This window comes from Myotis daubentonii, chromosome X (genome assembly GCF_963259705.1).
Source record: "Myotis daubentonii chromosome X, mMyoDau2.1, whole genome shotgun sequence".
In the NCBI taxonomy this organism is placed as follows: Eukaryota; Metazoa; Chordata; class Mammalia; order Chiroptera; family Vespertilionidae; genus Myotis; species Myotis daubentonii.
Window position 1 is genome coordinate 51,554,830 of NC_081861.1, and position 18,365 is coordinate 51,573,194.

At 38.0% G+C, this 18,365-nt stretch overlaps 1 protein-coding gene across 1 annotated transcript in view; it reads right to left on the reverse strand.

Moving 5' to 3' along the window:
* COL4A5 (collagen type IV alpha 5 chain) overlaps positions 1-18,365 on the reverse strand; it is a 337,925-nt gene that overhangs the window by 196,224 nt on the left and 123,336 nt on the right. Inside the window, exon 2 of the mRNA XM_059680111.1 lies at positions 884-943. Within this exon, the coding sequence (XP_059536094.1) occupies positions 884-943 (60 nt within the window). The remainder of the gene's footprint in view (positions 1-883; positions 944-18,365) is intronic.

Here is an 18,365-nt window from a genome sequence, read left to right on the forward strand (position 1 = left end):
CAAAACAAAGAGGTTTCTTTACTCCAGAACTTTTAAATGCATTAATATGCCAGTGAACCTTTATATTTCTAAATGGAATATGGTTTTGAGATAATGTCCCAAACTTTTTCATATGTAATTAGTAGCATTCACTTGTTTATTCAAAAATATTTATTGAGCCCAAAGAGTGGAAACTAGAGTATAATCCCCTTTCTCCTTAAAATTCTCATAGGGCTACAATTCACTACCTCTTTTTAATCTTCCAATTTTAATGTGAGTCACTGACTCAAAGTGGCTAGGTTTATGCTATTTAATCCTCACCAATACTTTGTAATCATCATATGTATACAACAGGGGTGCTGTTGTGGAACAGTGAGATAAAAATAGAGATTCACTAATCATTAACTTACATAGACTACATAAGTATACACAAAGTTGTCTAGCATGGTATCCAGCACGGATTAGTAGCCTGATAAATGTTTGATTCCTTCTTAAGTGTTTTTTCCCTTCTTTTGGTTATTAAGTGCTTTCAACAAGATTGATCAGAGGTTGATAGACAATAGATCTCAAGTAAAATACAGTCAGAAGTTTGTTTTATATAGTCCAAGAGCTAAAAATATTTTTTACACTTTTAAAAGAATATTTTAAAGAGAGAAATATGTGACAGAGACGTTACTGGGTCACAAAACCTAAAACATCTATTTTATGGCCTTTTACAGAAAATATGTTTTGATCCCTGCAACAATTAGTCTAATCCTTACAACTATCTACAATAAGCACTAGAATAGAATTCATTTTACTTACTTAGGTGCTGAGGTAGAAACCCTGTTTTTTTAAAAAACAATATTAAAAACATTATTTTTCTGTTTTTCCTATATTTTCAAAGGCCCATCTCAGATCTTACCTTTTCTCCTTTTATAGCACTACAGTCACACTTTGATCCTGGAGAACACCCATAGCAAGCCTATAAAGAAAGAGAAATGAGGAGGAAAATCATTAAATATAAACCTGAAAACCAGACTGACTAACATCTCAACTGAATTCAACAATTCAAATTTATAAAAAAATACTGGAAAAATATTGTTGACTATATCCCCCTTCACCTTTTTCACCCCCTCCCTTCTAGTTACCATTCCTTTGGTTTCTATTTCTATTAGTCTATTTTTGTATTGTTTTGTTTGTTTAGATTCCACATATAAGTGAAATTATATGGTATTTGTCTCTCTCAACCTGACTTACTTTACTTAGTATAATGCCCTCTAGAACCCCCACATTGTCAAAAATGGCAAGATTTCATTCTTTTTTATTGCTGTGTAACATTGCATTGTGTAGGTAAATATATCATTCATCCACTCATTTATCAATGGACACCTCAGTTGTTTCCATATCTTGGATATTGTAAATAATGCTGCAATAAACATAGGGGTACATATATCTTTGCAGATTAAGGTTTTCCTTTTCTTCAGATAAATATCCAGGAGTAGAATTGCTAGGTCATATGGTATATATTTTTAGTTTTTCAAGAGATCTCCATACTATTTTCCATAGTGGCTGCACCAATTTGAAGTCACACCAACAGTGCACAAGGGTTCCCTTTTGTCCATATCCTTGCCAACACATGTAATACAGTGGGGCTTTGACTTATGAGTGTCCTGACTAACAAGTTTTTTGAGATATGAACCATCTCTTGGCTAATTTTTTGCTTTGAGTTGCGAGCTAAAATTCGGGTTACGAGCCAGCTTCAGATACCCTACCGCTAGTTGGCGCAGCGAACATCACAGTGAATGCCACAACATCAGCCCAGCATCACGTGTCTCACTCGTTCGCTTTTTGATTTGACATACGAGTAATTTGAGTTATGAGCTCCATCACGGAACAAATTAAACTCGTAAGTCAAGGCCCCACTGTATAACAATTTTTTTTATAATTTTAAAGCAAAAATATATATTTTAAAAATGAACAAGAAATTCATAAAACTTCTCTGTAATATGATTTGCCACTGTACAAGCTCCTAGGAACTCTTTTTTCCTCCTATCATCTCTTGTAAGAAATTACCTATTAATCCATATTAGCAGTAACCTTGGCAACTAGCCAAGAAGTTGTTTTTTCTCTGCATTCTTGAGCAATCATGGGGCATAAAATACATAATACTATCTTTAACCACAATTTTTTTTTCTTTTCCCCCACTCTCTCATCTCTAGTAGCACAGTATTATCAGCTTCAAGATTTACTGAAAATGCTGTTCCCACAACCTAACTGATTATAATAGCTACTACTAACAATTTCATTCACTTATATTAATAATTGAGTTCCTGAAGCCAGAAAAATGTCTTCTTTAAAATAAAGATCTATTAGACAAGAAAATAGATGACTTCTGCCTTCCAGAACTATACTTTACTCTGGCATGAAGCTTAATGGCTTAGAAAAATAAATAGTAATTAGTTTAACATAGGCAGATACCTCAGTATTTATGTACAGTAAGATAGCATGCTTCTCATCAAATAAGAGAAACTTTTATGTAATGTATACACCAAATAATGTTTATCAATGCTCAGCCTTGGGAGCCTATAACTTAAAAAGTAACTTAGAGCCGAAACCGGTTTGGCTAAGTGGATAGAGCGTCAGCCTGTGGACTGAGGGTTCCCAGGTTTGATTCCGGTCAAGGGCATGTACCTGGGTTGCTCACATCCCCAGTGGGGGGTGTGCAGGAGGCAGCTGATCGATGTTTCTCTCTCATCGATGTTTCTAACTCTCTCTCTCTCTCTCTCTCCCTTTCTCTCTGTAAGAAATCAATAAAATATATTTTTTTTAAAAAAAAAAGTAACTTAGGGTCCTTCCCAACATTCCATGCTTTCCTTTACTCCAGTCATGACAAGATTATCTTCCCCAATGCTTATTGAAGTACTGAAATCATTCTTTTAGTTAGAACCCCTAACATGCTGAAATTCCTTTTACTAATTACCAATATAAGAACAAACAACAATGGCCTGATGTTGGGGGAATTTTTCACTTACATTCCAAGAGGCTGTTCCAGAAAAATATGTTTGTGCCTGGCCAGCATGTCTCAATAGTTGAGCATCGACCTGTGAACCAGGAGGTCACAGTTCAATTCCTGGTTATGGCACATGCCCCGGTTGGGGGATCAATCCCCAGCAGGGGGCTTGCAGGAAACAGCTGATCAATGATTCTCTCCCATCATTGATGTTTCTATCTCTATCTCCCTTTCCCTTCCTCTCTAAAATCAATAAAAATATATTAAAAATATGTTTGTGACATTTCTTGTGTTTTTTGTTGTTCTGTATTTCTCTTTGAGACAGGGAGAGGAAGGGGAATGGAGAGGGGGGGGAGAGAGAGAGAGAGAGAGAGAGAGAGAGAGAGAGAGAGAGAGAGAGAAAGAAATTTGTTGTTCCACTTATTTATGCATTCATTGATTGTGTCTTGTATGTTCCCTGACTGGAGATTGAACCCACAACCTTGGCATATCAGGATGTCGCTCTAACCAAGTGAGCTACGCCCTGTTTGCCACATTTACAATCTAAACTCTGTTATGCAGCCATTATTTATTATACATAGATGATGAGGTTTGGAACTCACGTTTTAGTATTATACATCAACTACATTACAGGTTAAATATACTTATTTAGACTTACTCATCAAACATGAATTGAGTATTATTAGAGTCCAGAAAACTTGTTAGGCAATAAAGATGAATAAAACACAGGTCCTTCCAACATATATAACTAATTCAACACATACTTATTTGATCTACCTGTTATGTGACTATCACTATGTTATCTTAGGTGCTGGTAGCGATACAAAGACAGTAGTACTAGTATATCATTGCTCTCTAATAGGAAGGATAATTCCATACACAAAAATTACATTAGAGTGTTTCAGGAACAGAGTGAATTTAAAATATATAATATTACTTTGTGCAGACATGAATTCTAGATTTCAAAGTCCAAACTTATAAATTTTGGGACATACTGATTCACAATAGCTGCCACTACTGAAAACATTTAGTAATTACAATTTTATTGAATTTAACTTAAAAATTCAATTTATATTCTATTTATTCAATCTAGGTTATAAAAACTCTAGTATTCAGAGTTTGGAGGGCTTGGTGAAAAGGTGAAGAGGTTAAGAAATAAAAATTGGTAGTTACAAAATAGTCATGGGGATGTAAAGTATATCATAGGGAATATATAGTTAATAATATTGTAATAACTATGTATAGTGCCAGGTGGGTACTGGAAATATCAAGGATAATACTTTATAAAATATATTATTGTCTAACCATTAATATGTACATCGGAAACTAATAAAAATAATACTGGATGCAACTTGTAATTGAAAATTAAAAATTTTTTAAATAAAGTAACCATTACTGTGTAAAAAAAAAAAAAGGCAATTGTAACACACACACCAACCACTAGATGTCGCTTTCCATGCAATTATAGTAGTGATGCCCATGAGGAAGTAGCCCCAATTTGACATCTGGTTAGCTTTTTACTAATATCTATTAATATCAATTAGGTACCTAATAAATAAAGACTTAATATTAGGGCTATGAGTTGTAAAAAGTGTGTAGACATGAGTCCTGCCTTTAAGGAGCTTCCAATCTAGTTAAAGAAGAATTCTAGGTCCAAACAAATAAAAATAAAATACAATAGATTATTGATAAAGCAAACAATGGAAATAGAAAGAACTCTAAAATACAAGGAATACATCCTAAGTTTACCTCAGCAATTGAGTCATTAGAAGACTATGATCATTCCCATATACTCAGGCTCAGTTTTCACTTTGGTAAGAAGACAGAGATAGACAGAATGATCTTTTTAGGTAGCTTTCAGCCTTTACAGTCTGTGATTCAGTAGGAATAAAAATAAGTGGTATAGTAAATACTTGCTATAAAAGTTGAGTGGGTTTCCTTGAGTCTGGGAATATTCATGAGATCTCTGTAGAGAAGGTAAATAACTCGACTTCAATTCTGAAGGATGGACAGAAAGACATCTAGAGGAAATATGGGCATGCTTAGCACTAAGATTAAAACAAACATTTTGTGGGCAATGAGTCAGGTAAAACAAACATTAAGTACCCCAATCTAAAGTATTTCTTAAGTCAATGTGGAAAAGTACACTAGAAGATACAGCTAATTAAAGAACTTTTTCAAAAAACGTAGAAAAACTTATTTAATTCTACAAAGTTACCGAAGACGGTTAAAGCAAGAAAATGATGCAATTATAGTAATATTTAAATATTTAAGTGTGGTAGAAAATCATAAAATAAAAACTAAGGAAGATATTTTAATAACATAGTAAAACACATGTTAAGTCAACACTAATTAAAATAGCATGGTATTGCTCAAAGAGTAGGCAGCTCAATAGACCAAAATAGAAAGATCAGAAACAGATACACACACACACACACACACACACACACACACACACACACACACACACCTGAAATATAATAAAAGTTAGAATATCAAATAGATATGAAAATAATGGATTGTTCAACATATGGTGCTAGAACAAGTATACAAAACAATATATTCAGATCTCAGACTCTTACAATAAAAAATAACAAATATAAGACTTTAAAGTACAAATAAAATCAAACTTCTGTACACATTAGGAATACTTAAAAAACCTCCCCAAAATTCAGAAACTAGGATACCATCCTAAAGGTTCTGTTTCAGTAAGTGTGAGGTTGGCTAACAGATTCTAAAATTTGAATAAACATCTCTGAATGATTCTGTTTCAGGTGTTACAAGATATATACGCCTAATTGATGTCATGGAACAATAAGAAATACCTCAATAAAGTAGTTGTTAGGTATCCAAACCCGTATGCCTGTTTGTTGTTGTTGTTGTTGTTTTTTAAACTACTTAAAGATGCTTGGAAATGTAAAAATATCTTAAAAACATCAAAAAAGAGCAATATAGGATTTTTTAATTTTAAAAAAAATCTTCATTGTTGAGTGTATTACAGATATTCGCCATTGCCCCTCTCCACCTGGTTCCCACCCTGCCATAGGCCTTCACCACTCTGTTATCTGTGTCCATAGGTAATGCATAAATGCATATAAGATCTTTGGTTAATCTCTTCCTGCCACCCCTTCCTTCTGAGATTCGTCATCTATTCCATGTTTCCATGCCTCTGATTCTATTTTATTTATCAGTTTATTTTGTTCATTAAACTCCTTCTTCCTATATTTTGATTTTTAGATTCAATTGTTGATAGATATGTATATATTGCCATTTTATTTTTCATACTTTTGAATTTTTCTTTGTTTTCTGGATCCCCCTTTTCCCCTTTATTGATTAAGGTATTACATATGTGTCCTTATCCCCGCATTGCCCCCCGACCCTCCCAATCATGCCCTCACCCCCCTGGTGTCTGTGTCCATTGGTTAGGCATATATGCATGCATACAAGTTCCTCAGTTGATCTCTCCCCCTTACCCCCACCCTCCCCTCCCTTTCCTCTGAGGTTTGATGGTCTGATCAATGATTCTCTGTCTCTAAATCTGTTTTAGTTCATCAGTTTATGTTCATTATATTCCATAAATGAGTGAGATCATGTGATATTTATCTTTCTCTTTCTGACTTATTTCACTTATTGTAATGCTCTCCAGTTCCATCCATGCTGCTGCAAATGGTAAGAATTCCTTCTTTTTTACAGCAGTGTAGTATTCCAATGTATAAATATACCACAGGTTTTTAATCCACTCACCTGTTGATGGGCACTTAGGCTGTTTCCAAATCTTAGCTATTGTAAATTGTGCTGCTATGAACATAGGGGTGCATATACTTTCTGATCGGTGTTTCTAGTTTCTTGGCATATATTCCTAGAAGTGGGATCATTGGGTCAAATGGGAGTTCCATTTTTAGTTGTTGTTTCTTTTGTTTGTTTGTTTGTTTGTTTGTTTTTTGTTTGTTTGTTTTGTGTGTTTTTTTAGGAAACTCCATACTGTTCTCCACAGTGGCTGCACCAATCTACATTCCCACCAGCAGTGCACGAGGGTTCCTTTTTCTCCGCATCCTTGTCAGCACTTGTCATTTGTTAATTTGTTGATGATAGCCATTCTGAACTTTTGAATTTTTCTTTCCTCTTCTTCTTCTTCCTCTTCTTAAAGAATACCCTTCAACCTTTCATGCAATACTGGTTTGGTGGTGATGAACTCCTTTAGCTTTTTCTTGTCTTTGACGCTGTTTGTCTAACCTTCAATTCTACATAATAGCTTTGCTGGGTAGAGTAATGATAAATGATAGCTTTTCTGCAAAGTTTCTGTTGAGAAATTAGCTGACAGCTGTATGGGGACTCCCTTGCAGGTAACTAACTGCTTTTCTCTTGCTGCTTTTCAGATTCTTTCTTTGTCTTTAACCTTGACATTTTAATTATGATGTGTCTTGGTGTGGGTCTCTTTGGGTTTCTTTTGTTTGGGATTCTTTGCGCTTCTTGGACTTGTAAAACTATTTTGTTCATCAGGTAAGGGAAGTTTTCTGTCATTATTTCTTCAAATAGGTTTTCAATATATTGCTCTCTCTCTTCTCCTTCTGGCACCCCCATAATGCAAATGTTATTATGCTTGAAGTTGTCCTGGAGGTTCCTTACACTATTTTCATGTTGTTGAATTTTTTTTTTACTTTTTACTCTCTGATTGGGTGTTTTTGCTTCTCATATTACAAATTGTTGATTTCATTCTCAGAATCCTCCGATCTACTGTTGAATCCCTGTAAATTATTCTTTATTTCAGTTAATGTGTGCTTAATTTATGACTGGTCCTTTTTCAGGTCTTTGATATTCTCACTAAGATCCTTGAACGTTTCACTAAGTCCCCTGAAGCTCTCATTAAGTCCTTTGAAGCTCTCATTTAGATCCTTGAGTAACCTTATAACCATTGTTTTGAACTCTGTATCCAGTAGCTTGTTTGTTTTCATTTGTAAGATATTTCTTTCTCTCTCCACATTTTGGCAGCTTCCTCATGTTTGTTTCTATGTATTAGGTAGAGCTGCTACATCTCCTGGAATTGGTAGAGTGGCCTTGTGTAGTAGGTATCCAGTAGGGCCCAGTGGCTCAGCCTCCCCAGTCACTTGAGCTGGGCACTCTAGGTGCTCCCTTTTATGGGCTGTGTGCAAAGTCTTGTTGTAGTTGAGCCTTGATTGCTGTTGGTATCACTGGGGGGAACTGACCTCCAGGCCAATTGGCTGTGAGGATCAGCAGCATCTATAATGAAAAAACTGCTGTAAAGGAGACACCCCTATGGAGCAAGACTTGCTTCAGTGAGCCTTTGGTGCTGAGTCTTCCCATTGAGTGTCTCACTCATGGATATGTAGAGTTGTAATCTGGTAGGGTCTAAAGCTGTCCACTGGGTGCACTGGCTCTGGGGCCTCCCGGCAATGTAGTGGCAAAATCAGCCACTACCTTGGGCCACCTAACAGGAGCTACAGAGATATCTGTAGATGGCTGCAACTTGGGTTAGGAAATGCTCAGGCAAGGACTAGCTGTGAAGCAAGAAAGGCTGGTGCTAGGGGCGAGTCTTGGTCTTTTTATTGATAGGATTGGGGCATGCTGACTTCAGTTGCTAATTGTTTAAGAGATTTTAGCAAACTCTGAAGCCTGAGCCAGGATAGGACATTCATATGGAAAAGCAGCTGCAAACAGCTTGGGTTTGGCTGAAAATTGGATGGGATGGAGTCTCAGGGAATCACCAGAGCAAACAGTGTGGGCCATCCTGATGGAAACTCAGATGTAGCTGCCAGTCAGTTCTGTGATGGGGGAGGTCCCAGCACAGGAACAATGACCACTGTGAGCACCCTTGTCTGGAAGAAAGCTGCCCCAAAGTTCTTGCCCCAATGCCAGACAGTCCAGTTCCTCCCTGTTGTCCCTGAATTGCCCCAAAGCTGCCACTGGGCACTGAAGCTCAGAGGAAGTGGGACTGTGTAAGTTTATGCACAGGCCCTTTAACAGGAACACCTTGGACTCCAGCAGCCTCCACATCACTCAGCCACAATCCATGATGGTTATTATGGGCCAAAGTTATAGGAACTTCTCTTCTCAGCTCTGGAAACTTGGGTTGGGGGTCTGATGTGGGGCTGGAACCCCCTGCTTCTCACAGGAGGCCTTGGAGATATCCCTCCCCATTAAAAAAATGCCACGCATGGGTTTAGGACCAGCCTCTTCTGTGCCTCCGCCCCTCCTACCAGTCTTGATGTACTTTCTTCTTTACTTTTCTAGAGTTGTAAGACTTCCATTCAGTCAGATTTCAGGCAGTTCTGAATGATGGTTGTTCTTTATTTTAGTTATAATTTTGATGTGGTTGTGGGAAGTGGCAAGTACCTGCGTTTATCTACACCTCCATCTCAGTTCTTTTCAATATAGGATTTAACATGCCAAAATATTGGAGAAGAAAAGCCCAATAAACTGACTAATGAAACTATTTTTGCACTGAGGCCATTTAGCAAACTTGGAGAATTTGAGATACTTGTTCCATAATTTCTTCAATGTAAGGGTGTACCATATATAAAAGTACCCACAATCTTATCCCTAGAGAATTTTAAGAAAAATATATCTTGGCTTTCATCAGAGAAGGATGAGGGGAAGTGAGAAATCCTTAAGAAACTATAACCAAATTCTGGACCTCATAGTGATTTGTAATCCAAATTATCATTTAGCTGGGTAGACCACTAACCTCAAACTGAAAATTTAGAGTGGACTAAGACTGCTTTGGCATTCTACAGGCTGGGATGAAATACATAAAAGTCCTATGTAGAAGAACATACCTTCATAGTAAATATCAAAGAAATTTTTTAAATCCTATTTGAAAGTAAAATAAGATATCCCACTCAAAATTCATTAAGTATACAAGGAAGTAACATACCATAATCAGAAACTAGAAGGAAGAACTGACAGCAGAAACTACTAAGCAAAGATTTAAGATATTTAGAATTAGTAGACGTATAATGTATAATAACTATTTTAAGACTAGAGGCGCAGTGCATGAAAATTCGTGCATGGGAGGGTTGGGGCCTCACCCAGCCTGGGCCTTCACACATTCCGGGAACCTTCCACCTGGCTTGTGGCTGAGCAGCACTCTGCCTATGGGAGCACACTGACCACCGAGGTGCAGCTCCGGCCTTGCCCCCCAGTCACCACACCACCCAATCGCCTGCTGGCACCTGCCTTGGCTGTCCTGGCACTGCCCACTTACCAGTCCCACCCCACACTGACTGGTCATTCGATGGATTTGCACATTAGACTTTTATTACATAGGATTATTAAATATAATTTTAAGAACTTGAAAATAATAACGAGACCAGAAATAATAAGAAAGTAACATAGCTGAATTAAAATAAAATATAAATTTTAGAAGTAAAAACTTTGTAATTCAAAACTCAATAGATGGGCATGACAGTAGACTAGAAACAGCAGAAGAGAAACTTATTAGAGTTAAAACACGTGGCAAAAGTAAAGAACACATCTATAACATCTACAATGTAGCATACAGACAAAATGTTTGAAAAATGTGAAATAAGAGTTAAGAGATATGGAAGAAAATGTGAGGAACTATAGCATACAGGTAATTAGATTTAGAAAAAAAATAGGTGAGAGAGAGAAAGGGGGGAAGACAAGAGTTAGAGATAATGGCAGAGAGTCTTCAAGAAATAAAGATATTTATGATTCAAAATGTCCAACAGATCAAATGAAAAAAACAAAACAAAAACTATAACCCCAAAACAGACGCAAAATAGTGTAACCTCAGATCATAAAACCAAAGACAAGATCTTTAAACATCAAGAAAACAAGAAAGTGTTTCCCTAGAGGGGTCTCAGAAAATTCAAAGCTTTTGAATATCTTGTATTTTACATGAAATGAAATGGAAGGTCTAAAACATCAAAAAGAATGAAAAGGAAAATAGTTGCAAATTTGTAGGTGAATATAAATAAATGTTAACTATAAAACACACTTATAAAACAATTGCAGTGTTCAAAAATATAGAATTAAAAGAAAAAGACAGTTTTCAGCAGGCAGTCATCCGGAGCCCACCACCCCACAGGCAAATCTTGGGAGCCACTGTGAGCCTCGCTGTGTGCGATATTTTGCAAGCAGAGATGCACTGCCCCACAGCAGAAATTCTGAATTCACTCTCCTGAATAACTGCCAATAGACACTGTCACACAACTTCAGCCCCAGGGCCCCTCAGGGTGCGTCAGAGCTCTGTGCTGCAAACATGCCACCACAGACGTGCTTTTCCAGCAGACAGGCATCAGGAGCCCACAGGCAGATCTTTGGAGCCACTGTGAGCCTTCCTGGGTGTGATATTGTGCAAATGGGAGTGCACTGTCCCACAGCAGAAATTCTGGATTGACTCCTCCTGAATAACTGCCCACAGACACCGTCGCACAACTTCAGCGCCAGGGCCCCTCAGAGTACCTCGGAGCTCCACACCGCAAATGCACCACGGGTACCCCTGTGAGCTGCCACTGGGAGCATATGTACCCTTCCACAGGCACACCAGCAAAAACTGAGTCTTCCCACTCCACAGCTGCAGAACTCGACACTACAGTCATGCTATTCCAGCGCTTAGGCCTCCTGAGCCCACTGAACCACAGGTGTGTTCTTATCCAAACAAGAGTGCACTGCCCCAGCAGTAGAAATTCTGAATACCCTCATCCTGGATACCTGCCCACAGATGACTCAATCGCTTGGCTTCAACCAGGCCCCTTCAGAGTGTGCCAGGGTGCCACGCTGGCAAGAACACCACAGGTGACCCTGTGAGCTGCCACCGGGAGCGTGTGTATCCAACCACAGGCCCAGCAGCAAAAACTGAGTCTTCCCACCCTACAGCTACAGAACTCTGGACACCACAGTCATGCCTTTCCATTATGAAGGCATCCTGAGCCCCACCACCCGACAGACAGATCCTGGGTACCTTTGTGAGCCCCTGCTGGACACATGCAATTTCAACAAAGAATGCAAGGCAGCAAATATTGGGACATTCCCCTCCCCAGATGCTGACATCTGAACACCGCAATTGCACCTTTCAAGCTCACAGGCCTACATCAATAAAATCCAAATAGCTCAAGTAGGGTGCTACACTAGATTACCAAGCTCAGGAGACCCGAGAGATCACACCAGCACCGCCATCTTCAAAAGAACCTGGGTAGCAAAACAGTCAGATCTAGGACATAGAAACAAATAAAACTTTAGAGCAAAACATGGGGGAGCCAAAAAGCAATCCCCAAAGGAAAGAAAAAGAGGAATCACCAGAGAGAGAGTAGAATGAAACCAAGGCAAATAACTTCTCAGAGAAAGAATTCAGAGTCATGGTTATAAGAATGCTCAAATGGCTGGATGACAAATACACGCAACTCAATGACAAATGCACACAACTCAATGAGAATTATAAGGAGCTGAATGAGAATGTCACCAACATGAAAAGGAACCAAGAGGAAAGGAAGAATGACATAGCTGAAATAAAGAACACAATGGAAGGCTTAAATAGTAGACTAGAAGAGGCTGACGACCACATCAGTGAACTAGAAGACAAGGTAGGAAAAGACACACAAACACAGCAGCAGCTAGAAAGAAAATTTGAAAAGCAAGAAGAGGTCCTAAGGGAGCTTTGGGACAACACAAAACGAAACAACATTCAAATAATAAGGGTGCCAGAAAGAGAGGAAGAGAAGCAAGGAATAGAAAACCTGTTTGAAGAAATAATGACAGAAAACTTCCCGGATATTGGCAAGAAAAAAACTATGCAAATCCAAAAAGCACATACTGTACCACACAAGATGAACCCAAAAAGACCAACACCAAGACACATCATAACTGGCAAACATCAATAACAATACAAATCTTAAAAGCTGCCAGAGAGAGACAGAAAGTTACATACAAGGGATCTTCCATTAGAAAATCGACAGATTTCTCAACAGAAACACATCAGGATAGAAGGGAATGGGAGGAAATGTACAAAGTGATGCAAACAAAGGGATTGAATCCCAGAATACAATACCCAGCAAGGCTATCATTCAAAATTGAAGGTGGAATCAGGAGCTTCACAGACAAAAAAAGGACAAAGAGAGTTTATTACCACCAAGCCAGAAATGAAAGAAATGCTAAAGGGACTTCTCTAAAAAGAAGAAACAGAAAGGCAAGAAGAAACATGTATATTAAGAATAAAAATGATGACAAACAAGTACTTATCAATAATAGCATTAAAAATAAATGGATTAAATGCCCCAATCAAAAGACATAGGGTAGCTGAATGGATAAGAAAACACCACCCATATATTTGCTGTCTACAAGAGACCCACCCCAGAACAAAGGATTCACACAGACTGATAGTGAAGGAATAGAAAAAAAAATTCAGGCAAATGGAAATGAGAAAAAAGCTGAGGTTGCAATACTTATATATGACAAAATAGACCTTAAAGTAAAGGCCATAACAAGAGATAAGGAAGGCCACTACATAATACTAAAGGGAGCAATCCAACAAGAAGATATAACTCTGGTAAACATATATGCACCCAATACAGGAGCACGCAAATACATAAAACAACTTCAGGAAGATATCAAGGGAGTGATCAATAGCAATACAGTCATATTAGGGGACATTAATAGCCCAATGACATCACTGGATAAATCCTCTAAACAAAAAATCAGCAAGGAAACAGAAATCCTAAATGACTCACTAGATCAGATGGACTTAATTGACATCTTCAGAATATTTCACTCAAAAGCAACAGAATATACATTCTTCTCCAGTGCACATGGGACATTTCCAAAGATAGACCATATATTGGGTCACAGGCAAAGTCTCTTCAAATTCAATAGGATAGAAATCATAACAAGCATCTTCTCAGATCACAGTGGCATAAAACTAGAAATCAACTGCAATAAAAACAATGGAAAAAAATCAAACACTTGCAGGCTAAATAGCATGCTATTAAACAATGATTGGGTTACCAAAGAGATCAAAGAAGAAATAAAAAGCATCCTTGAAACAAATGACAATGAAAACACAACAATCCAAAATCTATGAGAAACAATGAAAGCAGTCCTGATAGGGAAGTTCATAGCTCTACAAGCCTACATCAAAAAACAAGAAAAAAATGATAAGAAATTACCTAATCCTGAAACTTAAAGAATTAGAAAGAGAACAACAAGAAAAGCCCACAGTATCCAGAAGGAAGGAGATAATAAAGATCAGAGCAGAAATAAATGACATAGAGACCATAAAAACAATACAAAAGATCAATGAAACCAAGAGCTGGTTGTTTGAAAGGATAAACAAGATTGATGAACCTCTAGCCAGGCTCACCAAGAAACAAAGAGGACCTAAATAAAATTAGAAATGAAAGAGGTGAAGTGACAACTGATCCCACTGATATACAAAGGATTGTAAACAAATACTAAGAACACCTCTACTCCAACAAACTGGACATCCTCGATGAAATGGACACATTCTTAGAAAAATAAAAGCTTCCAAAACACAATCAGGAAGAATCAAAACACCTAAATAGGCCAATAACTACTGATGAAATTGAAACAGTAATCAAAATGCTTCCAGCAAACAAAAGCCCTGAACCAGATGGCTTCACAGGGGAGTTTTACCAAACATTCAAAGAACTAAAACCAATCCTTCTCAAACTATTCCAGAAAATTCAAGAGAAAGGAACACTTCCAAGCTCTTTCTATTAATCCAGCATTACCCTAATTCCAAAACCAGATAAAGACACCATAAAAAAAGAGAATCACAGGCCAATATCCCTGATTAACATAGAGGCAAAAATCCTCAACAAAATTCTAGTAAACCGGATCTAGCAACATTAGAAAGATCATCCACCATGACCAAGTGGTATTTATTCCAGGCATCCAAGGCTGGTACAATATCCACAAATCAATAAACCTGATACACCATGTAAAGAAATTGACACACAAAAATTAAATAATCACATCAATTGATGCAGAAAAGGCATTTGACAAAGTCCAACACCCTTTTCTGATGAAAACACTCAGCAAAGTGGGAATAGAAGGATCATAATACACGCCTTATATGAAAAACCTACAGCCAACATCATACTCAATGGGCAAAAACTAAACCCATTTTCCTTAAGAATAGGATCAAGACAGGGCTGCCACTTTCACCACTCCTGTTCAAAATAGTACTGGAAGTGCTAGCAATAGTGATCAGACAAGAAGAAGAAATAAAAGGTATCCAAATTGGAAAAGAAGAAGTAAAATTGTCCTTATTTTCAGATGACATGATACTGTACACTGGAAACCCTAAAAAGCCAATCTAAAAATTATTAGGATTAACAAATGAATTTAGCAATGTAGCAGGGTACAAAATGAATACCAAGAAATCAATGGCATTTTTATATACCAACAGTGAACTTACAGAAAGAGAGATTAAAAAACAATCCCATTTACCATCGCACCAAAAAATTTAATATACCTAGGAATAAACTTAACTAAAGAGGTAAAATACCTCTACTCAGAAAACTACAGGATGCTGAAAAAGAGATAGAGGAAGACATAAATAGATGGAAGAACATACCATGTTCATGGATTGGTAGAATCAACATCATCAAAATATACATACTACCCAAAGCAATCTAAAAATTCAACGCACTCCCCATTAAAATACCAACGGCATATTTCAAAGACCTAGAATGAACTATCCAAAAATTCATCTGAAATAAAAAATGACCCTGAATAGCTGCAGCAATCCTGAGAAAGAAGAACAAAGTAGGTGGGATCTCAATACCAGATATCAAGCTGTATTACAAAGCTACTGTTCTCAAAACTGCCTGGTACTGGCACAAGAACAGACATATAGATCAATGGAATAGAATAGAGAACCCAGAAATCGACCCAAACAAATAAGCTCAATTAATATATGACAAAGGAGGCAAGAACATACAATGGTGTCAAGACAGTCTCTTCAATAAATAGTGTTGGCAAAATTGGACAGATACCTGCAAAAAAAATGAAACTAGACCACCAACTTACACCATACACAAAAATAAACTCAAAATGAATAAAGGACTTGAATGTAAGATGGGAAACCATAAAAATACTAGAGGATTCCAAAGGCAATAAAATCTCAGACATATGCCGAAGCACTTTCTTTACCGCTATAGCTCCTAGGGCATTGGAAGCTAAATAGAAAATAAACAAATGGGACCATATCAAAATAAAAAGCTTTTGTACAATAAAAGAAACCATGAACAAAACAACAAGATAGCCCACTTCATGGGAGAACATATTTGCCAATGTTATCACCAATAAGGGTTTAATTTCCAACATTTATAGGGAACTCATACAACTTATAAAAAGGAAGATAAACAATCCAATCAAAAAATGGTCAAAGGACCTAAATAGACACTTTTCAAAAGAGGACATTGAGAAAGCCGAGAGGCATATAAAAACAAGCTCAACGTCACTTATCATCTGAGATATGCAAATCAAAAAAACAATGAGGTACCATCTCACACCTGTCAGAATGGCTATCATCAACAAATCAACAAAGGACAAGTGCTGGAGAGGATGTGGAGAAAAAGGAACCCTCCTTCACTGCTGGTGGGAATGCAGACTGGTGCAGCCACTATGGAAGACAGTATGGAGTTTCCTCAAAAAGTTAAAAATGAAATTCCTATTTGACCCAGTGATCCCACTTCTAGGAATTTATACCAAGAAAGCAGAAACACCAATCAGAAAGGATATATGCATCCCTATGTTCATAGCAGCACAATTTACCATAGCTAAGATTTGGAAACAACCTAAGTGCCCATCAACAGATGAATGGATTAGAAAACTGTGGTACATTTACACAATGGAATACTACGCTGCTGTAAAAAAGAAGGCATTCTTACCATATGCAACAGCATGGATGGAACTGGAGAGCATTATGCTAAATGAAATAAGCCAGTCAATGAAAGAAAAATACCACATGATCTCACGCATTTATGGATAATAAAAACAATTATAAGCTGATGAACAAAAATAGATACAGAGGCAGAGCAGCATCGAACAGACTGTCAAACTACAGCGGGAAGGCCAGGGGGGTTGGGGGGGGGAGTAAGAGATCAACTGAAGGACTTGTATGCATGCATATAAGCATAACCAATGGACACAAGATACTGCGGGTAGGGGAGCCCGGGGGAAGGTCAAGGGGAAAAAAAGGAGACATATGTAATACTCTGTAATATTTTAAGCCTGGAGTTCTCAACCTGTAGTTGCGACCCCTTTGGAGGTTGAACAACCCTTTCACAGGGGTCGCCTAAGACCATAGGAAAACACATATATAATTACATATTGTTTTTGTGATTAATCACTATGCTTTAATTATGTTCAATTTGTAACAATGAAATTGGGGGTCACCACAACATGAGGAACTATATTAAAGTATTGCAGCATTAGGAAGGTTGACAACCACTGTTTTAAGCAATAAACAAAATTTAAAAAAAAAATAAAAGAAAAACATAGTGATAGTACAATATAAGTCAGGGGAGGGTGAGCAAAGTTAAAGTATTCTAAGGTCCTTGAAACTATTTAGAACTTTGAAAGGATAAGCATACAACCTAGGAAATCTAATTTATAAGGGAAACATTAAAAAAAGATAAGTGAGGTGCTAATCCAAACTAATGGGGAGGGATAATACTCAATAAATCCAAAGAAGACAAAAGCAAGAAAGAGATAGACACAGAAAGTGCAATCATAGAAAAGGCAAGACAAATAAAAGAAATCCTATATAATAAAGAGGGAATATACAAATTGACGGTCACTCAGTCACAAAGATGGTGGCACCCACAGTGGAGGTGGGGGTTTCCGTAATACAACATGGCTGCTCCCACAGCGAAGATGGGGTTTCCATCACACAAGGTGGCTACACCCACAGTGGAAGCCAAGTTCCAGTAACAAGCCTTAAAGAGCAATCAGCAGGGACTGGAGGCTGTTCCTCCCCCACACCCCTCCCCATAGGGCATGACTAGGGACCTCAGGCCACGTCCACCTGCCCCAGCACCAGGCCAGGGGACCTCAGGCCATGCTCCCCGCCCCGGCACCGGGTCAGGGGAACTCAGGCCGCATTCCCTGCCTGGTGGGGCTTGATGGGTGACCTCAGTCTGCACCCCCCGGCAGGCACTGGGCCAAAGGACCTGAGGCTGTGACCCCACCCAGCGGGACTTGAGAAAGGTGGGACCGGCTGGGTCTGTATCTAGCCTAATGGGGGTGGGGCCAGCTGGGTCTGGGTCTTGTGCAATTTCGAGGTGCATGTGGGTGGATGGGGCCTTTTAAAGTCATTTCTGGGTGTAGCCAGCAGACCTATCCTCAGGACCTGAGTAAGGCAGCATGGCCTCTCTAGCAGTCAAGAGTA